This window comes from Natrix helvetica (assembly GCF_964273705.1).
Source record: "Natrix helvetica genome assembly, chromosome: 3".
NCBI classification, from domain to species: domain Eukaryota; kingdom Metazoa; phylum Chordata; class Lepidosauria; order Squamata; family Natricidae; genus Natrix; species Natrix helvetica.
In genome coordinates this window covers 120,323,552-120,346,736 of record NC_138549.1, presented here as the reverse complement: position 1 = coordinate 120,346,736, position 23,185 = coordinate 120,323,552, and the positions used below count along the sequence as shown (strand labels likewise).

Genomic DNA, 23,185 nt, shown 5'->3' with positions numbered 1-23,185 from the left:
TTTGTTTGTTGCTTGCAGCCATTATTACTCATTATATATTTAATCCCACTTTTTATATGTAACTCAAGGCAACAAAGATGCATAATATTCCTGCCTCTTACTTTCCCCACTGCAACCTTTGAGGTGGGAGAGAGAGAATAACTAGCCAAAAGTTGCCCATCCAGCTTTCATGCCTAAAAGCAGGCCTAGAATTGACAATCTCCTGGTTTTCTGTATATATGCTTTCACCACTGCATACATACAGTATATTTTCTAAATAAATAAATGTGGCATGGAAGCAGGGCTGCAATAGGCATCTAAAAACTGAACTTGGGGAATTTGAGCTGAGAGCTGCAATACTTCATTATGTTGGAGCAAGTATTTTCATCTGCACAAGGAAGGGAAAAACCAGCTTTGTCACAGAACAGCAGGGAATGTGCAATCCATCTGAGCTGTAACAATGGGGGAAATTCCCAGCTTGGCTACTTGTCTGACCTCTTCTTTTCCTAATAAGAACACAAGAATGGAGGTGGGGAGAGAAAAGAATGCTTGCAAGCCAGAGTTAACTCTTCAAAACTTCCTGAAAAAGTTCCTGGATTGTTCTATCAAGTGCACTTTAAAGCACACTTGGGAAATGTGTCCCTTAGCAGCAGTGCTCCCGTGCTTTGCTAAATAAATGTGGCAAGCTTCAGAAATAGATATAGTCCAGAGATTTCTGCAGTCATGGATGCCAGCAGGATGGAAAAGAGTTATTGTTGGAGCCATGCCCAATATGTGGTAATTTGATATGGTCCGTTCCAAGCACAAATTGGTCTGAAGCAAAGGCCCGGTGGGAAAGTACAAATAGAAGGAAATATTACTGCAATATTTTAGCACTGACTTAAAAAAAAAAAAAAGTACACATTTTTTAAAAACCAAACTTCTATGCAATAATGGATGGTAATTCTGAGACAGTACCACAGTCTTTGCTAGTAAGATGTTGTAGCAAAGGGCAGTGGGAGAATAGAGAATGATTTCCCAGCACTTGTGGTTTGGAAGGAAGATGTGTGGCAAACCATGGAAGGAGAGAAACAAGTAGATAAGCTGAGGAAATTCTATGGCTACTTTTAAAAAAAAGAGGCTGAGGGAAGACATAGCACACATTAGCCAGACATGGATGAGTTTAGGACATATGTTTGAAATATAATGTTGATTTACATTAGAAAAGAAAACAATGAAATGTAAATGCTTGCTAAGGACAGTCCTATCTATTGTTGTTGTTAGTTGCGAAATCGTGTCTGACCCATCGCGACCCAGTGGACAACATTCCTCCAGACCTTCTTGTCCTCTACCATTTTCTGGAGTCCATTTAAGCTCATGCCTACTGCTTCGGTGACTCCATCCAGCTACCTCATTCTCTGTCGTCCCCTTTTCCCCTCAATCGTTCCCAGCATTAGACTCTTCTCCCGTGAGTCTTTCCTTCTCATTTGGTGGCCAAAGTATTTTGAGTTTTATCTTCAGGATCTGGCCTTCTAAAGAGCAGTCAGGGTTGATCTCCTCCAGGACTGACCGGTTTGATCCTATCTATAGGAGCAGAAAATGCAAGGCTCTAATATGAGACTACTTCTTCATCCACAGCCCAGGAAAACATGTTGCAATTAGCCTTGTTCCTTCTCGCAACCTGCAGTATCCATGAAACTGGTCAGAATCGTTTGGGTTGCCACCGGCTCATCATGACATCCCACCTTAAGAACTTGACTGATCTGGTGAGTTTATAAATTATATCATAAGAACACGTATTAAAAGAATAATGATGTTAAGAAGTAACGTTATATGGACTGGGTATCTGTGCTAATGGTAGCTTGGTAGTAGATTACCAGCTTAAGAGTCAGGCTGGGTCTGTATTAAATAAAGTTATAGTAGTATCTAATTTCCAATGTTTTATGTTGTTTCCAGTCCCTCTAGTATTAGATTCAGAAAAAAGTTATTCTTTTTTACAATAAGTGGTACCGGGCAACAAGAAAGCAGAATTGACATTGAAATTATCTCGGCACCTTTCTCATGTTTGCAAATGCTTGGCAATTCTCAACACAACAAACCAGTAAAATCATTTTGCATTATATCCCTAGTGCCAGTGTAGATTCTGACTGAGAGCAGCTTCCTAGAGATTCCCACAGAGTGTGGCTTGGGTGTTCCTAATTGGTAGTATACTTTCTTTGATTTCTGCACCAAAAGCACTGGAAGAATGAATATGCAAACCAGGAGGGGGAAAAAAAGGGTTGTGCATAAATAAAAGTTACTTAGAATTCTGCCCAAAGAATTGGTTATATTACATGCATAACCTTTGATTTGTTTAAGATATCTGTTGGCAAATTTTAGAAGGGGTGAAAAACTATGAAAAAGAAAGGTAAAGTTTCCAAGATGTGCATGGCCCCCAGTATTTTGGTGATCACTCATCCTAATAACCAACCCAAGATCATCTAGGCACTGGTGCCTACATGGCCAAGTTATTGGGAATCTTATTTTACTTTCATTTAGGTTTTTTTTTGGGGGGGGGGGGGGTGTTACATCATTTTAGCAATATTACCCATTACCTCTTCTATGCTGCAAGAAAATGAAATTGCCAAATATATACTGTTGTAATAAGAGCGGTATGAAGTTCCTACATCTCTGAGATCAAACATCCTGCTGTCTAAAGCCATTTTGGAATGGTCTGATCAATTTGCGGGATCGCATCCTGCCCCATACATCCCTGCAGCTGATTCGCTCTCACAGGGAGGGACTCCTCCGGGTGCTGTTCACTAGGCAGTGCCAGCGGGCGACGCCCAGGAGTAGGGCCTTGTGGCCCGACCCTCTGGAATGACCTCCCCCCCGATATTAGAATAACCACCGATCTCCGCTCCTTCTGCAAGAAACTTAAGACCCACCTGTTCAACTTAGCTGGCCTGGCCTAACCGTAGTTTTAATCCTTCTAGCCTGTATTTTAAATTTTTAGGGGTAGGTTTTTAGGTTGTTTTTAATTTTTATCATACTGTACAGCCTAGTATTTAATTTGATTTTAGGGGTATCTAAGAGTATTTAATTTTGTATACTGTTTTTTATTGTGTTGTCTGTACACCGCCTCGAGTCCCTTCGGGGGGAGGGGGCGGTCTATAAATTTAATAAATATATAATATATATATATAATTGGCTGTGTACTGAAGTTTAATCCAACTTGCTATCTTTTCATTTTCATGCCATAGTCATTTATTTTATGGAACAAATGTATATGGCCTCCCAAGCCACCTATGATGACTTCAGGTGACTTACAGCATTAAAAATCCAGGACATAAAATGCAGCCACCAGACAAGCTGAGCTCAGCTTGGATTGCCCTGAGGTTAGGGCAAAACCTCCTTGAATATTTTGCTGCTATTTCTTCACCTGATCATTACTCTGGGTTTTTCCTCCATCTAAATACTTTATTTATTCTTTTTAGTTGGAGGAATAGCCCCGAGATTATATGCTTAATTGATGCAGGCTGGGTTTTCCAAAGATAACGTAGCTGACAAGTTAATGGTCAGGGTAATCTAGATCTGCAAAACGTTAGTAGCAAAGTCTCCTGGAAACTTGATTTTTGCCTAAACCATTAATAAACATTAGGAAATCTCTGCTGCAAGAATTGTTTTCATAACTAACTTTTTAGAAATTCTCGATACTTTTCTTGCCTACAAAATTCCCAGAGGCTTTACAGAATTCTGATTCAGATAGGAAAGATTCACAAGAATTATTATTTAGCTAACAAAAATATGAAGACAAAACTGTCTACAGCCAGGAGATGAAGCTGTAAATAGCATTGTTCTAGGGATACTTTCTCTTGTATTTTTTCTATTGTGCCCATTTTTGATGCATTTCTGGGTTGAACATCCTCTATGAGGATGACAAATGTTTGAGTTGGTCAGGTGACTTTATTAAAGTCTTTTTGCCATCCTGAATCTTCTCTATTCTCCACCATTCCTTGACCAGTATTGAAAATCTAACTCTGACTTTCCTAGTCATTCCACAATTCCAGGCAATTTATGGCCATGTTAGTTGGATAATTGTAGGAGTTTTGTTAATACACTTGAACACCATGAAAGTTATGGAAGATACTTGCTTAAAGCAAGCTGGTTTTTCTGCTCTCTGTAATGTTAATGGCTCTTCTGTCTTAATATCTTTGTGCCGTATACTACTAGATTCTGCAAAAACTAACAAGAAAGCACCAACATAAGATGAATAATGCTTCAATGTTTTGATTATCCATATTTATTATAAACAGTCCCTGTTAACAACATTTTCTAAGGAAAAATTGTTTTATTGTTTTGACTTTGGGATAAACCTCCCTAAAAAAGGAATGTCGAGTTGCTAGCGTTCCTCTTCCAGTTCTCTCCCTAGGGAAGCAAATTCCTGCCTGTCTGAAAACATCTTGGTTGTAATATTTATATTAAACAGTGCTGAAACACCTGCTATCTCTCACATGTATTGGTTGCCAAAGAATATTCAAGGAGAATGATGTATTTGTGATTCATTCTTTGTCCCCTTTGAGGATTTTAAAGACATTGGGGTCTGCTAATATCATATCTAATCTTTTAATAATGTATAGGCCCAATGTATAGGTTCATTGGGCAAGCCTAGTGAAGATGAAAGAGGTTCCACATTGCAATACTATTTGGGATAGTTGTGTTTCTGTCATTCCTGAGGAAATAGAGTCTTCTGCTTGTAGCCTGGATCCCTGCCCCTCCTTGTTGTGAAAGTTTCCAGGGAGCTGACAGAAAGCTGGTGGTGGGAAATGCATCCTTCAGAGAGAAAGTGTTACCGTATGCTTGAAGGGGCAGTGGCGCACGTGCCCCTTTCTCAAGAAACATTTCTCAACTCGTACATTCTGAGCAATTATCAGCCTATCTCAAAATTTCCCTTTTGGGGCAAGATTATGGTTGGGCTGGAATTGCATTGAGCCCTGGAAAAAATAGAGGATCTGGCCAGTCTGGTTTCAGGCCTAAATTCAGCACGGCACAGCATTGATTGTGTCCATGGATGATCTCTCATAGGACTGAGATAGGGATAATGTAATCCTTGCCCTGCTTGATTTCTCAATAGCTTTGGATATCATTGAACAGTCTTCTGATCCATTTCCAATAGTTAAGAGTAAAGGGCACAGCTGTTCATCTTTCCAAATAGACGTTTTCAGTCAATAATACGTGAGAAATTAAATCTTAGACCTCAAGTGGGGAAATTCCCCAGAGCTTGCTACACTCCCAGTTGTCTTCAAGATCTTCCTGAATCTGCTAGGTGATGTCATCTGGCTGCCTGGAGTCAGGTTTCACCAGTATGCTAACAATGCCCAACTCTATAGCTTGGCTACTGGAAAATAACTCATGTCACTGAAGTTTGTCCACTAATCTAGAGTTTATCCAGGTATGAATGGGAGTGGAACTGGTTGAGATCAATCCCAATAAGATGGAGTAGCTGTGGGATTAAAGAGAGGCCCCTTCCAGTGTGACTCCATGATTAACTTCAAGCAGGGTTACACTTCTCTGTGCAAATTTAGTTTGGGGGCCCTCTTAGATTCATAGTTTCTGTTTGAAGAACAAGTGGCTAAAAGCCTTTTGCTGAGCTATATCTAGGGTGTCAATTGTACCGCAGACATTACTCGCTGCCATTTGTGCCTCAGTCACCTTTCCTTTGGAATATTGTAATATGTAGCACTGCCCTTGAGGTGCATTTGGAAATTGCATCTGTGAAGAGTGAGGTTGGGTAGTGGTGGATCCTTTTGAAGGAGCTCATTGTGACACTTTTATTCCAAGAAGTCAGTTCCAGTTGGCTTCTGAGTGTAGTTCAAGGCATTACCCTAGTTATGCTTCCTGGCCTGGGGATATCTTTGGATGCACCTTTTTCCCATAATAAGGTTTCTCAAACTGTGAAGTATACCCCTTTGGGGGAGGTAGAAGCAAGAGTCCAAGAGAAGTGTGAAGAACCTTTTAGTTTCATCATTAAAATAAATCTACCTTTAATTGTATTGCTTTCATTGTTCATATGTGTTCATTTTGGTGTTTGGATTTTTAGAGAAGGTGTGTACACTAAAGGGAGGTGTGATGGCAACAGGTTTAAGAAACCCTGCCTTGTAATATCTCCCTATTTCTTTCTTCTTCTTTTTTTTGTAAATTTTTTTATTGGTTCTAAAACATTTATGGGAAAAAGGTAAAAGGGTACATAGAAAATTTTGGTAGCTCCCATGTTAGTAGTAGAAATCCCTCCAAATCTCACACTTCTACAATTTTAAAAATAACATATAAAAGATAAGCATAAACAGAATTCTTACTTTATGTCAACCATGTGTTCAATCATCTCTTTCTTTGTCACTTTCTAGTATATCAACAATTACAATAATATTTCAGATATATTTATTTTTGCGACCTGAGCCTTCTCGATATTGCTCCCTCCTCCCTGTCCCCAGGTGGAGCCATAGCCCCCCCCCCCTTTCCCATGTCTTGTACATTGCTGCCTTTTTCCCCACTTCCACTATCTTCGTCCTCTGGGAGAGAAAAATATTTTATAATGAAGACTTCGGCCTCATCCACTGTCTTAATTCTAATTCGGCTTCCCTCCCAGAAAATCATTCCTTCTGGCAATAACCATCTAAAACAAATACCTCTATTGTATAGTTTCTTTGATAAGGAAGAATACTTCCTCCTTTTTTCTCTTACCTTTTTTGGAATTTGCTTTAGAATGGTAATTTCTTTATCTTGGTATTTTAAGGGTCCCTCCCTTTGGGCCCCTAGCACCTCATCTCTCGTCCTCCTGAGAAATTTAACATGTACCTCTCTTGGAACATTATGGGTTCTGGCATATGCTGAATTAATTCTATAAACCAGGTCCATGTCCCAACACATCTGTTCTTTGTTTCTCTTAAGGTATTCTGCTAAAATTGTGCTCATAATAACTTTAAGATCTTCATTTTCTGTCTCTGGTAGGTTCTGGAACCTAAGAAAAAAAGACATTCTTTCAAATTCTATTTTGGCCATAACATTTTCCAGTTCTAAATTTCCCTTTCGGACCCCCTTAACCTTTTCCCCCATCCCAGCCGCCCCCTCCTCCAGCACCACAATCCTTTGTCTATTTTCTGTTATGTTATGTTGTACCCCTCTGAGTTCATCTTTGAGATCTTCCACTTCCTTCCTCAGTTCGTTTTGACCTCTCATAATTTCCTGAAACATTTGGTTGACAGATAATTCTTTTGAGCTCTCTCCAGCCGCTTCTTTTTGTAGCAATTTTTGGCTGCTGGGTACTTAGACTGGAGGTCGCTGAGGCAGGAGCCGATAGTGACTTGCCCGTTGGTGGTTTCTTAGTTCCCATTGTCTAAGTTCAGAGGTGGTAAATCTTTTACAAAGAAAATGGCGTCGATGGAGCGCGCAGCCGGTCCGGTCCAAGGTAGCAGGCAAATCTGAAAGTAAAAAGTTAATTCTCCTTCACTGTTCCAAGACACAGAGGTATACCAGAAAAAGAGAAACCAAATAATCAAAATCCAGAAAGTCCACGTAGCAGAAGAGATCCAGAGCACCCCCAAGGGAGGTATTAAAAGATGCCAGAAATTATCATTTTTTCCCCCAAGATGGTTTCAAAGGACAGACTTCATTTATAAGTACAAAATATCTCCCCATTTTAAAATGACCCAGCAGGGTACCGTTTTCCCCTGAAAATAAGTCAGGGTCTTATTTTCTTTTGCCCCCCCCCCATTTTGCTTCGGCCTTATTATCAGGGGGTTATTGGTTTGGGGTTGCCAGGTGGCTGCTCTCTTGCGAGCGGGGGCCCGAAGAGCCGGGCACATCCTCGGGCAAACAGCTGTGTTGCGCTGTTTCAGCAGCACAACAAAGCTGCCATGAGGTGACCATGCTCATGAGCAGCTGCCTGGCAACCTCCCTTTCTAGCCGGGCAGAGCACCACTCACTTACCCAGTAATATCCCAAAGGTGCTAAGCCACGTGGCGCTCTGCCCGGCTGGAAAGAGAAGTTGCGCGAGCACTTATTCTGCCTCCAGCTCGCGTGCCTCCCAGCCTCACCATGGCCAGCTCCTCCTGCATGGCTGGGCCAGGACGCCACCGCAGCCCTGCTGCCACCACCACCACCACCATGCTCGGAGCATAACGGCTTCCAAACTCCGTAGATCCGCTGCCGAGTCTTCTGGCAGCAGCCGCTCTGGGACTACGCTCTATGGTTATGGGCTGGCTGCGGGAAGACTCTCTGTCCCTCCAGAGTGTTCCAACAGCTAGCCCACAACCATACAGCGTAATCCCAGAGCCGCTGCCGGAAGACTCGGCAGCGGATTTCCAGAGTTTGGAAGCCGGTTATGCTCGGAGCATGGCAGCGGCAGCAGTGGGGCTTGGCCCAGCTCTACAGGGAGAGCTGGGCATGGTGAGGCTGGGAGGCACGTGAGCTGGAGGCAAAACAAGTGCTGGCGCAACCTCTCTTTCCAGCCGGCAGAGTGCCATGCGGCTTAGCGCCTTCGGGATATTACTGGGTCGGTGAGTGGCGCTCTGCCCGGCTGGAAAGGGGCGCTGCCGGGCAGCTGCTCATGAGAGCAGCTGCCTGGCAACCCCCTGCTCCAGCTGGGCACAGCGCCACCCACCAACCTAGCGGTATCCCAAAGGCGTCAAGCAATGTGAGCGCCTTTGTCCCCTGCCCCCCCCCCCCCCGGTTCCTGCGGCTTTGCACCTTTGGGATATCGCTAGGTTGGTGATTGGTGCTCTGCCTGGCTGGAGGGGGGGTTATTATTGGAGGAGGGCGTATGTTTTTGCCCACAGGAAAAATATGGCATGGTCTTATTATCAGGACATGTCGTAATTTCAGGAAAACACGGTAGAATTCTGATGTGCCTCTTCAACTAGACTAGAGACTTTTGGGATCAACAGAAGTACTTTTTCAGTTGCTGCCCTTCTCCTCTAGAATAATATATTGTCCGAGATGTGATTGGCCTCTTCCAGTGATGGGTTCCTACCAGATCAGACCGGTTGGGCCAAGTGGGTAATAACTCGGCCTGTCACGCCCCTGAACCAGTTCTCTCGATGGCACCATAGGCACCGCCATCTTGTTTTTTGCTTCTGCACATGCGCAGAAGCTTTTTTTAGTATTGTGCATGTGCGTGTAGTACTCATCGAGCACGTGCAGCGCGTCCATGAGCGAACCGACAGTAGCAGCAGCTGAAATCCACCCCTGGCCTCTTTCCTTCTCAATGTTAGAAATCTGATGAAAACAAGGTTTTTCTATCAAGCCAGGATGACTGGGTTGCTGTAATGCCCTCTTGGTTGGGAAAGTAAGTCTCCCTTGCTGTTAATATTTTCAATCTCGGCTTCAGGTTCCATAGGAACATCTCTAGTCACTGATTTACTTTAGTGTATTTTTTAAAATTACATTTATACATTGGAACCCGTCTATCACTCATTATCAGGAGTTGGAGCAGCCTGTAAATCCTACAAATAAGCCAATAAATAAATAATAGGCATTGGAATTGACAGTGAGTCTTAGTATAATAACAGGTAACAGATAATATAATCTGAATTGGTAGAAATAATTTATAGTTTTTTATTTTAAATCTCCCTTTGAAAGGAATAATACATTATTCACTTTGTTTATTAAAAGTGCCCTTATTTTTCAGTATCTTTTCTAAGCCAAGGAGAATGAGTCATTTGTAACTCATACTATTTCTCAAATATTACGCTGCCACACCTTAATGGAGCTTATTGTTCAAATAAAATGTACTGCTGATTAATTTTGCAGTCATGGCTAAAGTTTAGGATTAGTTGGTATATCGTTACTTGGAGCCAAAACTTTAATGATTCCAATTTCAAATATTATGAAAGTAACTCTGTACCCATTTGGCACTATTTATATCCGGTATATGGCACATTACTATCATAAAAATCTCCCTTCCCTATTCCTAAAGAGAATACAGATTTTGGAACAAAGAATGAGATTTTCAAGCCACTTAGATCCAGGAAAAGGGTTGGATTAACAGAATGTATATTTAAAACTCTGTGAATTCCCTAGTTGAATGCCTTTAAATCATGTGGGAAGTTGCAAGATTGACTGAACAAGCGACTTTAATGATGCATGTCATGTTTTAACAATGTTCATTCAGAAACCCCATTGCATCATCTATTTCAGTAGCTGTTTCAAAAACTGAATTATACTTGCAGAGGTACCTGATTTTGTAAAGCTGTTTTTTCATTCTAGTGTGATTTTCCTTGTTATACCTAATAATAGCACTAATGATGGAGTTAAATCAAAGTAAAAAATACAATTGGTTTTTTTTAATGATCATTTGGAGTTACCAAGACCACAGAAAGGATGGTTTACAATCCATAAAGCACTTATAGCAGTCATAAAATGTTGCGCACGCATGCATGCACACACATATATACACACACTTCCGTGACTGCATTTGAGCATTTGGAAACTGGCTCACATTTACAACTGATTGCAGTATCCTGTAGTCACATGTCTGTAATCTGTGATTTATTTATTTTTTTGGCTGGTTTCTGGCAAAAAAAATATTGCCCACTGAGATAATGAATTCAGACTTACGACCATATGATAAGCTTAATGTCCACTGTAAAAATAGTCATAAAATTGGATCCAGTCATGTGGATGCCTCAACTTGCAACTGTCATGACTTGCGACCAAAATGTTGGTCCCAGTTGCCGTCATAAATCAATCTATGCCGTCATAGACCGCCCCGAGTCCCTACGGGGAGAGGGGGCGGTCTATAAATTTAATAAAACCTAAAACCTAAACCTAAGGACTACCACTGCAAAGTGTAAATTCATAGTCAACTATGCTCATGGAAAAGAACGGCTGTGAAATGGATAATGTGATTCCCAGAATAGTGGAAATTGTATGATTTCTTTCCTGGTGATATTGCTTGAAGAGTCTTTCAGCAGAGTATTCAGAAAGCAGAAACTGTGGTTCCGATTGCCAGAGTTTTATTTAGTTAACTGGTCGGTGCCTAGTTGTTGCTGTGCTGGCTTAGAAGCCATTTGGGCAGAATCAAAAACTCCCCCATCCTTTGGGCAAGCGGGGACAGGTTGAAGATGCTAAACCCAAAACCGAAAGTGATGCTCTTAAACTGTTTATCATTCTTGGGATAGTGAGCCAAGCTTTTTCCCTCGTTGATTTCCTGCTTGCCTTTTCCTGAGTTGATCTGTGATATTGCTGGTGATTGTTGCCATTGCTTGTGGAACTGTGGATGTGTCTTTTTGACAGTCCTAACTCTGATCAATTGCTGTGGCTAACTCTGAACCCTTCCCTGATTTATTTATCCCAAACACGTTTGGCTTTTCTTGCAACCTTGTAAAACAAATTCTAGCTTTATGCAAGGAATTCAGTTCTCTAACCTTGTTATGGTGTCACTAGTGTTTACATTTGCCCTAGATATCTTGGCTTCCTTGGAACATTCTTTGGATTCGTAAAGCTAAAACAGAGTAAGATTAATGGACATTTTCCCTGTATTTTTTCATTATAGATTGATAGCCAGATGGCAACTTCCTGCCTGCAATCTTTTGACTATGTGGATGAAAGGGAACTGGTAAGTTGCAAGAGTGTGTCCTGTATTCAATTTGTTACATTGCCAATTAGAGTTTATATAAGAGCTTCTAGTGTTCAGAGTTTGAAGCAGTGGATTTCAATGTATTTTTCAAGATTTTTTTTCATTACAAGGAATTGTGAGTGTAAGTGCTGGCCTTTGGTTTAGCTTTGAGCTTCTGCATATCTTTTCCTCTAGCTACTAGGAGATTCCAAACCAGAATTTTCTATTGTGTTAAATCTTGAGAATTCCAGTTGGTTTTGAATCGTGATTATTTCCTACCCACAGTTACCAAGGAAAGGTTATCATTCTACTTAGTTAGCTTTCAAAAATATTATGAGAAGTCATTAGCATCTAGTTTTTCATCTCCATGGTGAACTCGTAGACAAAATACCCCAAGAGGAGTTAATGAGCCTTTGATGCTGCTGCTGTTCATTTGATTGACACATCTCTTTAGATCCTTTATAATTGAAGAGCAATTATATTGATCATCTTCAAGTCTATTTTTACCCTTGTCCCTTTTTGGAAAGGACAAGTGGTAGCAACAAGAAAAAATAGTACTTGATCTGAACAATGCTAACTTTTTCACATCGAAACTGAATATTTTCATTGCTGACATCTATATTTATTATCTTCTAGGATAATACTGAATGCTTTCTCAAAGCAGCCTACCATCCCCTGAAAGGTATCATTGATAATATAACATTCAAGAGTAATACTCCAAACTACGTGAAACTCCGTCTGATAAAGGACTTATACGTGGACCTTGCCAGATGCATTAAGCCTCATGATGATAAGAATAAGGTAAATTTTGCTGATCAGTTTTGCAATCCTCAGAAATAATGCTAATACATTTAATGAGACTGAGAAGCTGGTTGACAATTGACATCTAAATTTTAAAGCTGATGATGCTGAGGAGTGAATTGAAAAAAATGCTTTAGTTTGTTTTTTCTTGAATCTGCCTTCTTTTTAGAGAAGTTGGGATTGAACCAAATATAACCTTAATCACATTTTTAGACTTCACATACAGGTACATAATTTTAAAGTGCCTAAAGACAGGGCAGAAAGAGGGTTAGTTTGGGCCCTTTGAAGCAATGCATAGTTTTTAGCCAGCTGCTTCTTCCTCCAAGTGCTTGCTATCTGCAATGGGGAAAAATTGCTTTTGGTTGGTATTATCTTATGCTGGCCCATGGACAAAATATGCAAAATGTATCATATGGGCGATATCATTTAGGACCAGCCAAAATGACTCAAAAAGGCATGCACTGCTCTAAATTCTCCAGAAGTCTTCATCAATTAAAATGTCCCCAAATATGAGAAAAAGAAGTTTTAGGAAAATCCCCCAAATAGGTTAGCAGTTTTAACCAATGGGATCTACAGAGTCAATCTGGAAACAGAGTTTGTGGATTGAATGTGTAATATATTGTATTTGGCCACACTTAATCTTTAGGGACTGAAAATTCTTAAGGGACTGAGATGAGGAAGTACTTGCTCTATCTCACTGACCTTTTAAATCCTATTGATATGTTGGATATTCCTTGCAGGATCTTCAGTATAGAATTGAGAATAGGCCTTGCTTATGGAAGTAGATAAACTATTTTTGATTGGCTGGTGATATGCTGTGATAGATATAATAGCAGCTAATTTTGTTTATTTCCCCTTCTGAAAGAAGTGCATCAAGACCTTCTCCCGTACTGCAGAGCAGACTTTGCAACTGGTGCACGAATACTTTAGCCAAGCCAAGCAGTTTCTGAGCAAGGCAACATTCACAGATGATTGCAGTGAAGTCTTCCAGAAGTGTTCAGAATCCCTGGAAAAGGAGACTGTTTCTCCAGGTAAACAGTTCAAGACTTTCAGAGGTGCATTTCCTGCTAATTATTTGGCATAGAGTTGGGGAGTGAGGATTTTAAACTGGGTAAAGCATTTTGTGGCTTTTATATATGTGCATTTATGTTTGTGGAGCAGGCTTCTCTGTGCATTTATATGTGCAAGTGTTGTCTATTGTCTGCTGGAATGCAAGCCTTAGAAGTCAACAGACATCTCATTTGAATGGAAATCTAGTGGGCCTCTTTAGTTTGAAGTGAGGGCAACACCGAATCTGTTTAAGTCTGATGTAGCTGCAGATTCTTATTCTTGTGTGAATAAATAAGAGGTGTGGTGGCATAGTGGTTAGAGTGCAGCATTGCAGTCTGACTCTGCCCACTGCTAGGAATTCAGTCCTCGCTGGCTTAAGGTTGGCTTAGCCTTCCATCCTTCTGAGATCAGTAAAATGAGGATCCAGATTGTTGGGGGCAATATGCTGACTCTATAAACTGCTTAGAGAGGGCTGTAAAGCATTTATATAAGTATAGGTGGTATTGCTAGTACTATACAGCAGGATGGTGTGGATTTTAACTCAATGTCAGATGAAGTTCTTCCCTTCCCCATTACCCATTGTTCTGTGTTAAACAACATTAATATTTCTGTATTGTCTTTGCCCTCTGTCACATATTTCACTTACATTAGCGTTGAGAGAAACTTCAAGCAGTATGTATAAACACTGCCTAAAAGCCTACCACAGAACCATTTGTAATAGATATTACTTTTGTTCTAAGTATCTTCACAATCAACTTCAATTTCAAAACTGCAGTATTTCTGCTTAAAGATGCAATAATCCTAGAATGACCACCAGAAATGGGATCTTTTAATATCATGGCAAAGAATTTCAGATATATTCCTGAGATGGACCTCAAATTGATGGAAAGGCTAAGCTGCAAAGATAAGAATAAGTTGAGAAGACATTGCATTCTTATCTAACTGGTGTTTCTCTACTTCTCTGTGTGTATATATACCCATCCTTCTGTTTTTTAAAAAATTCAGCTTGGAAGGTCCATATATAATGCTTCAATTCCTAATGTCCTAGCATTACTCAGGCATAATTGAATGGAATCTTTATAGCTGGGATTTTCTCCACTTACTTCCAAATAAACCTCATTTTTAGTTTTATTACTCTGTGATCCAATGAGATAATGAAGCCTTCAGCCTTCTGAATGGTTGCCAAGGAGAATGCAGTCACTGTCTGACCTGAAAATCTGTCTTGAGTTCATCTGTGTTCTTGTGGCAGTTTATGTTTTATGTCTGTGCATGCAGCATCTATAGTGACGTAGACTATAGATTCACTTCTTATGGCCATGAATATCCCCATCGCCATTCCTATGGAGAAATTATTATTCTCTTTGCTTTGATTTTCTGGACAATTGAATCCTGATCCAGTGCTTGGTCTCAATTGTATATGATTTCTCCATAAATTTTAGTTGCATGAGCTCTTTCTTGGTGTTGCTACCCCAAGCTAATCTTACACTCTCCATCCATCAATTCATTCATTAATCTTTCATCCTCAAAAGTTCTTTCTGGATCTTGCTGCTGGTTGCCTTGCTTTATTTCAGTTTTAACCTGCAGTTTCTTCTGTTATTTTTCGCCATGATTTGAAAAAAGGCTGAAATCGGGTGTTGGCATGGTGGCTTAAAGGTAGTGTCTAATCTGAGCCTAATGCAACCCTTTGGTTCTTCTTGCATCTTAAGCTGATTACTCTATGGCCATTCTCTCTATCTGGATCTTTTCAGGTGTTGTTACTGCCCTGGATTGCAACTGTTCATCTGCAGACCCGATCAATTTAGAAGGCTCGGCATATCTCCTTCCAACTTCTGAGTCTTTCTCTTCCATTGCAGAGCAGCTGGACAGCAGGAAGACAGCTGTCAGCATTCTCCAACTACTAAGGCTTCCTGATACTACTCAAATTCATAGTGGGTTAGAGAGCAATACTGGGTCTAGGGTGACTAGAAGCACTGATAAAAGCCAAGAAATCACTGAAAGCATGGATTTCGAGGTTGGCATTGATGTCCTATTACCATCACCGTCATCACCTTCTCTCTCTATCCAGAAACAGTTGGAATCCATGGAGACCAGATCCCCCTCCCAGGATTCCAGAACTAGTGAAAGCCAGAAAAGATCTGATGAGTTAGCTTCTCAGCATCTCCCTCTCTCTGACTTAGCCAAATCCTTTCTCAATCAGCAATGGTTTGAGATAAAAGATAAAACTGAGGCCATTCCAGGACTCTCATCTGATCAGGATATCACTGTTGCCAGCAGTGCTTTAAGCTTAACTCTGACATCATCTTCCAATTTGGAGGAAATAGGCAGCTCTAGTGCGCCCTCCAGTGGCAGTCCCCATGTCCTGGGCCACAAAGATCTTGTCTCTGCAACACAAGATCCTTCTAGATTCGTGGCCACCACAGAGAATTCCTCACCCCACAAACAAATATCCCATGAAAGCAACTCCTGGGGAAAACAAAGTAGCAGAGATCAAAACTCCAAAGCACTGCAAAACACCCAGCTGCGGGAGAGACGAGAAGAGGGTCTGGCCAACATGGACAGGGAATTGGAGGATAGACTGCTGGGACCCAGCTTTGATCTGAACTTCATTCCTCCGAACGCAGAGAAGCGCTTCAAGAAGTCAGAGCCCAGAAATATCCAAGGGACGTCTGTGATATATGTGGTGATACCCAGTGTCCTGGGAATCCTGTTAGCCCTGGGAGGCCTGCTGTTCTACTTGCATAAATCCAGGGTAAGGTTGAGTCCTGCCTTAACAGACTTACATCTTTACATCCCTTTCCTCTTTCTCTTGGTGGCAAATTTGAGGCATAGAGTTTCCCGCAGATGGGAACATAGAACTGTCATTTAGAGAGAAGTGTAGCTTCTTGGCAAAATGCAAACGTTGCAGGTTCAATACCTGCCATCCTCAAGATAGGTCTGGAAGACCAATAGTGCTAGATGCAAAATAGTTTCTTGTGTCCCTGAGCAAAAACACTTTCCTTGCATTTCCATTAAGTATTTCCTGCAGCTCATCTTACGTTTTGTTTGCTGTTGTAAAATACCTTCCTTCTCCTTTTGTTTTCATTGAGATGCCAAAAAAAAAAAAAAAAACCCAAGCTAGGTTCGTGGGACACATCTCATCTCATCTCATGCATGCCTTGCAGTGGGTAACTCTGCCTTGGATTGCCTGGTCCACCTTAAATCCTCGAGCTTCCTAAACCACAAGATGCAAGCATTGCTTAAGACGGACTACTTCCCATGCTGCACAGCCCCACAACTCAACTTCTTAAAAGTACTTGCCTGTGAAAGTATAGTGCTTAGAACTGATGTCGCTGTTGAGTGTGATTCATCTTTTGATTCTTAGAATCAGGATAGGGTTGGAAAATGTTCCTAAGTAGCTTGAAAATCTTATGGAGTTGAAGAAAAATTATAAATACAATAAATATCTTTCCATGTTGAACAGGATAAGATGCAGTTGCATGCTAGAGACAATGTCGACTTGCACTGGGATTAAACGTTGCATGTATCATTACTTCATAAATTATTTAGAAGTACTGTTTCATAGGAAGGAAGAGGAAACAAGCTATCTCTTGATTTATGGGGCTGGCACAGTGTCTTTCAAGGCTGAAATCTGTTCCTGCTTGTTTCACAAACAGTTTACATAATGAAAGGGTGGGGGAGGAAAACATTCAAGGAATGGCTTTGACTATACAGGAGCAGTCATAGTTATCTTTTTGTTAATGCCATCATTTATCACTGTGCAATAAGAAATGGAGTAATCTTGAGAAACCTGGAGATGGTGAGGATGGAATCTAATGTTGGGCTTGGCATGTGGCCTGAAAGGCATTCTTTACTTTTAAATGACATGCCAAGAAACCACACTGTGAAAGTGTGCTGAACAAAATTAAACTTGATTTAAAAGTTGGTCTGTGACTAATAGTATGGAGGCTGTCCCTATGCAAAGACAGCTGTTACGTTTGTTGGTAGAAGCGTTTTCTCGGAGTAGTTTTCAGTTTATTTCTCCATTTCCTCTTGGGATAATCACAGCTTTTAGTTGGAAATCCAGTACCAATTATATCAGCAATTCAGCCCACTCGTGGTTATTTCAAATCAAGGTTTTCTGTTCCACTACCCAATTATTATTTTATTTCATACAGATCCTAAGAAAAAGGTGGACCCAGCAGATGGGGAATAATGTAGAAAGAACAGAAGAACAAAGGTAAGAAACTAGAAGATCATGAAGCCTGCCTGTATAACTAGATTTTCATCTGTTAGCCTCTTTCTGTTTTAGATCAATCATTCCTGATTTAGCGGTCTTCTCTTTCTCACTACATATTTCAGATTCTTATGTTTAAACTCACTGTTAAAATTGCCCCTCAGGGTCTAGATATGTACTCATGTGGGATAGAATCTGTTGGACTACTATGTGAATGTGTCGGTGTGATGATTTCCAACTATGTTGTGCTACAAATTGAGGGCACCAGGTCATCAAAAGTTGTACAAAATGTTGACTAATGAATCAGCAGTTCTTCCTCTTTGTCTTTTAATATTCCTGTTCCTTTTTTGTAGGTCATTGAATGGAGGGGAGGGACACTTGGAGTTGCAGATTCAAAGGGAAGTATGAGGTAGGTTATCTTTTTAATTTTCTCAGAGGGAAATAAGGTATTTGGAGGAGCTTATGTTGTTTGCCTTACAACAGTTACACCATACATGTGCATAAACTTTATGGGCAGTTTTGAATACAGTTTACTATGAATACTAAATGCTAGAGCCAGAAAAGTGAATACTACTGTCTTGTCCAGAATTTTATAGATCCTGGGGTAGTCAAGCCTTTACAGGTGCCCAAGGATCATGTATTATTCTTCATGATTAGCTGGATGTCGATGTGCATATGCAACCTGCTACCTCCTTTCTACATAGGTACAGGTTTCCTGTAACTGTAAGTAGGTGCTATGGAATGTAGCTATGTCCTTAGGGTTAGCAGCAGCAGATAAGCATCAACTTACCATCCATTCTTAGCCTGAAAAATATCTGCATTCTTATGTGACTGTATTTTCTGTGAAGTCAAAGGTCATGCATGAGAACTGAAGTTGGATCTTTGCATATGCCTCAGCAAAAGTTAACTTATGTGATTTGTAACAAAATAATGGCCCGTACTTTACCTCTTAGCTCATTGACACTGCTTGAATTAAACAGTGATGGCTCTTCATATCTTCTTATTTCCAGTTTCACCATTCCCTCTGAAGTGAGAAACTGCCTGAGGTTTTGGACTGAAAGCCCCACTTTCAAAGTACAGTTCTGTTGCTATTATTGGGAGAAATTGCACAAAGGAAACTCTGGAACTGAAGCCACAGCAGTACTTTTCCATGAAGACTGTTTTTATACTTTTATTTTTTAAATGGGAAGGAATTTATCAGGAAAATGGACGCTATTTATTTCCGCTAGCCAAGATTGGTATGCATTATACAAGTTGCCTTTTTTTCTGCCATTCAGCCAACAAACTGGAGCTTGAGAAAAGGAAGATAGTCACTTGGACTGCAAAATTCCGTGTGTGATGGAGATGGTCTACTAAGAACTACTGTGTCTATTCCATTCTGACAGGGAGCAGGTGGCATCCTTTTCAGATCTATCAGATGTGGATTCTGCCGTTTGAACAGCCGTGCTAAAGAACCTGGATGAAAATTGTCTCCTTCTTTTAGAGCTTCTGGCCTCTCGAACTGCTGAAGACTTCAGGAACTCAACCCCATGCCAGCTGTTCACTTTTAAGGGACTTTGTCCATCTCTTAAGCTTTGTAGGTTGTAAAGTACAGTGCACAACATCTATGCATAACACCATCCAGTTAGCACTCCGCATAACACACTGTTCAGAGAAAGTTGCTATCTACTTTTTCAGGAGCTGACAGTTTTATCCCAGTGTCCATTTTTAACCCAACCGTACAAAATGAAGAAGTTTTTAGCCTTAAATTTTAACTTAGTAATAAAATGGATTTTACTTAGGTTTTAGGACAAGCCAATAAATAAGTACCGTTCCATCCTACATAAGATAATGTGCTGGGTACTGGTTAGGGTGGTTTTAAAACAGCTGTGGCTTTTCCTTTATGTATTAATCTGTTTAACTCAGTGATAAATGGAGGCTTCCTATTCAGAGACAAACAAGTGTGTTTCTGAATGCCAATAGCTGGATAGGTGTAAGGCAGGGATGTCCAAACTTGAGAACTTTAAGACTTGTGGACTTCAACTCCCAGAATTCCCCAGCCAGCATGGCTGGCTGGGGAATTCTGGGAGTTGAAGTCCACAAGTCTTAAAGTTCCCAAGTTTGGACACCCCTGGTGTAAGGAATATGAAGGAACATTGTCATGGCTGGCTTGTGGGGTTTAGTAACAGCCTTCCAGTTAGCAACTGTAGAATGAAGCAACTGGCCTTTTGTAAGCAGAATTTACCCATAGAGTATTTATGTTTTTGAGCCTTATATTTTATCACTGGTACAAGTCACCAGCTGATGTATTCATGGAACAGGACTCAGGTTGTACTGAGAATTAGCCTTATTTCCTTTGTTTCCCTTGACATCGTAGGAAGTATTACTGAGGCACTGTTAACTGATAAGAGATGCTCGGGAACCGTTTTCCCCCTGAAATGGGTTTTGAGTGTGAGTGGAACCATGTTTGAAATGTAGCTGTGCTGAATTGCTGCTTAGATTTTCTGTCTTCTAGACCTCATCAACACGTCCAACAATGAAATTCTGCAGCAGAACAAACATGTAGGCATGCAAAAGTCCCAAGCATGGCTGAAATCTTGTGCCTTTGGGGCATCTGTTTTTGTATTTTTCCATCAGGTCAAGGTGTCCCTTCCCCCAAAATACTTTTCAAACTATATTTTACTTCAGTAGATCTGTGTCCCCATAATAGTTTTCCCAGCAGATGTAAAATAAGTATGTGCTTACATGGAAGACACGGACTGAAATTGGGGGCCCTTAACCCCCTTCTTTGCTTGCTGATTCTATCCTGCGAGTATGTTGCCTGCCTGTGTCCTTCAGTATTAGAACTTGGCTGCAGAAACAAACTCAGATTCTTTATTGTGGATGAATCCCTGCTCTTCAAAGGAGTCAGCATGGATTCCTATCCATTGTCTGTACCTGCAAAGGTTAGGCATTTTCTTTAGTAGAGCAACAAAACCGTGAGGCTGAGAGCTCCGTGTGTTTGTCTTGAAATAAGTAGCTCTGCCTCTTAAGCTTTAGACCCAGAATCTCCTAGATAAGGATTTGTCCAGGATGTTAAACCCCTTCATTCTTTTTTCCATGTTGTAGTGGAGAGTTGAGCTATAAGAAGCAAATGGGAGCTGCATATTTACAGCCATGTTTTCAAGTGAAGCAAAGCGAAATGTTGCACTTTCTATGCTTAAGAGGTTTTTTTTTGTTTTGCTTTGCTTGTGAGAACATTCCAGCTCTTCAAGGGATAATCATTCTGGCGTCCTGCTTCATTTCAACCCATGTGCTTTTTTTCCCTTCCTCTGTAATTGACATTTTGCCCTTCCCTGTTTCGGCAAGGTAGGTGATGGTTCTGAGCTGGTCTCTGGGAATGCTGCTGCCTTTGCTGCTTGAAAGTTAATGAACCAGATCAATGTTGATAGACATTTTTTTTAAAAAAGAGGAGGACGTAGATGTAACAAATCAGGTTCTGTGAGGAATGATTGCTGAACAATGCATTGTAAGTTGCTTTATTGATGTGAGCAGGCCTCAGTTTCCCTTTTTTTAATTTTATTGCAGTAGAACTTAATGGCGGTTTTGAGGTTTAAGTGTTAGCAGGGGCTTTGTATAGATCAGGGGTGCCCAAACTTGGGAACTTTAAGACTTGTGGACTTCAACTCCCAGAATTCCCCAGCCAGCATGGCTGGCTGGGGAATTCTGGGAGTTGAAGTCCACAAGTCTTAAAGTTCCCAAGTTTGGACACCCCTGGTATAGATCATTGAGCCATAGCATAGGATCAGCTCTGGCTTGCTTCCAAGGAAGATCAGTGTCCGTCCCCCTCCCCACCCTCTCACCTTTGAGCCAGGTTTATCATTGCGCTTGGATGCAGCAATTGAATTGTTCCGTCTTAAGCACTCGCTCGCTGGCACAATAAATGTTTAGTATTAAAGGTCCTAAGAACCACATTCCCCTGCCGTTTTTTTAAAAAGTTGGTTTTTAAGAGAGTTACAATTCTGGTTCAAACTGTGTTCTTTTTAATATATATATATATATATTACAAACAAATATTTTATATAATTTTTTTAATGTCAAATGTTTATTTAAAAATAGGAAATGATGTATTTAATAAACACTTTTTAAAGCTTTCTATGTTTTTTTGTTAAAAATCTGTATGATGTTTTAGATTTACCTAGGACTATATTTATCCAAATTATGGGGATTTTGCGATGACTTACAGGTGATTCCTAACCATTTAGAATTGGGATTTCAAAGCAGAATGCTGAGTCAAAAAAAACCCTGATCAATGGAATGTGAGACTAAAGAAAACCAATTTATTTGAGCTCTAGTGTTAACTGACCCTATATTCAAAGAATACTCATTTCTTCTTCTGCAGTGTAGATAATCTTTTACACATTATTATTTATTTAGCATATGATGAGAACATGATAAAAGAGAAGTAAACACATATACCCAGTCCACATAATTATAAGTACAGTTTTTATGGGGATGGTAGCTGTGGCCTCATAACTGGATGTCCAATTCAGCTATCCAGACAATTGGTAAACCTATTATTTGCCCATCAGGATTCCTGCCATTTCCTGCTGCCCTTGCCCTGTTTGAGTCAATCTGTAATCCAGGCATCTTCTTATTCCCTATCATCTCAATTCCCCAGCCACTTCTTGTAGAGCAGTGATAGGTTTCAATTTTTTTTTACTACCGGTTCTGTGGGTGTGGCTTGTTTTGTGGGTGTGGCTTGGTGGTCATGTGATGGGGTAGGCGTGGCCAACTCTGTCTCTCACATCAAGGGGGTGCCTCATCTGGCCACTCCCTTCCCAGCCATTCCTTGTCACACGCCAGCCTCAAGGTATCTATAGTTCTGTAAAAATGATGTTAACCTTTTTTTTGACTTTATTATCTGTGTAATATGGATGTACTTTCATGGACCACTGAAAGGAGGAAATGGTTCACATGCTTTGGCCAAGAGGGTGATGGGCAACAGGCTTTTAAGGGGCTGCCACAAAGAGGGGGGGGGGGCAATGGATTTCCCAAAGCAGCAGAAGGCAAAACAAGAAACTCTGGATAGAAACTCAAGAGAAGCAACCTAAAACGAAGGAGAAATTTCCTGACAGTAAGAACAATTAACCAGTGGAGCTGCTTTTCTCCAGAAGTGGGTGCTCCAACACTGGAGGTTTTCAAGAAGAGACTGGACAGCCCCTCCCTTCCTGTCTCTGTCTGTCTGTCTGTCTGTCTGTCTGTCTCTCTCTCACACAGACACATACACACAGACAGAGAGACAGACAGAGAGAAAGTTGGATTGGATATCTCTCTCCCTCCCTCCCCCCTCCCTTCTTTAGGCTTAGAACGTCCGCCAGTGCTGTTCCTCATTTGTAAGGTGACCAACTTTTTTACAATGAAAAGGAGGACAAATAAATTGGAAAAAAATATCGTAAATAAAAAAAAATATTTTATTCATTGCAACAATAATACACTAAAATATGATATATGCATAATAAAAACATTTGTAACATTTTATATTGTAATTATGCTTACATGCCTGTTAATTATTATTTAAATGAGTACTTTTCCATTGAATTGCCCCCTAC

At 40.6% G+C, this 23,185-nt stretch overlaps 1 protein-coding gene across 1 annotated transcript; it reads left to right on the top strand.

Moving 5' to 3' along the window:
* Nucleotides 1–1,366: 1,366 nt before the first annotated feature.
* On the top strand, nt 1,367–21,719 carry CSF1 (colony stimulating factor 1). Its single transcript, XM_081948522.1, has 8 exons — nt 1,367–1,724; nt 11,489–11,551; nt 12,188–12,352; nt 13,218–13,383; nt 15,151–16,151; nt 17,557–17,618; nt 17,969–18,024; nt 18,626–21,719. Exons 1-7 carry the CDS (start codon nt 1,608–1,610, stop codon nt 18,021–18,023), a joined length of 1,629 nt encoding a protein of 542 aa, XP_081804648.1. The 5' UTR covers nt 1,367–1,607; the 3' UTR covers nt 18,024; nt 18,626–21,719.
* Nucleotides 21,720–23,185: the final 1,466 nt, after the last annotated feature.

Excerpts from the sequence above, each read along its gene's own strand:
- CSF1 (XM_081948522.1), top strand. The coding sequence starts at position 1,608 with ATGTTGCAATTAGCCTTGTTCCTTCTCGCAACCTGCAGTATCCATGAA. Across the intron at positions 11,552-12,187 it reads ATGTGGATGAAAGGGAACTG|GATAATACTGAATGCTTTCT; the intron begins GTAAGTTGCAAG and ends ATTATCTTCTAG. Across the intron at positions 13,384-15,150 it reads AAAGGAGACTGTTTCTCCAG|GTGTTGTTACTGCCCTGGAT; the intron begins GTAAACAGTTCA and ends GGATCTTTTCAG.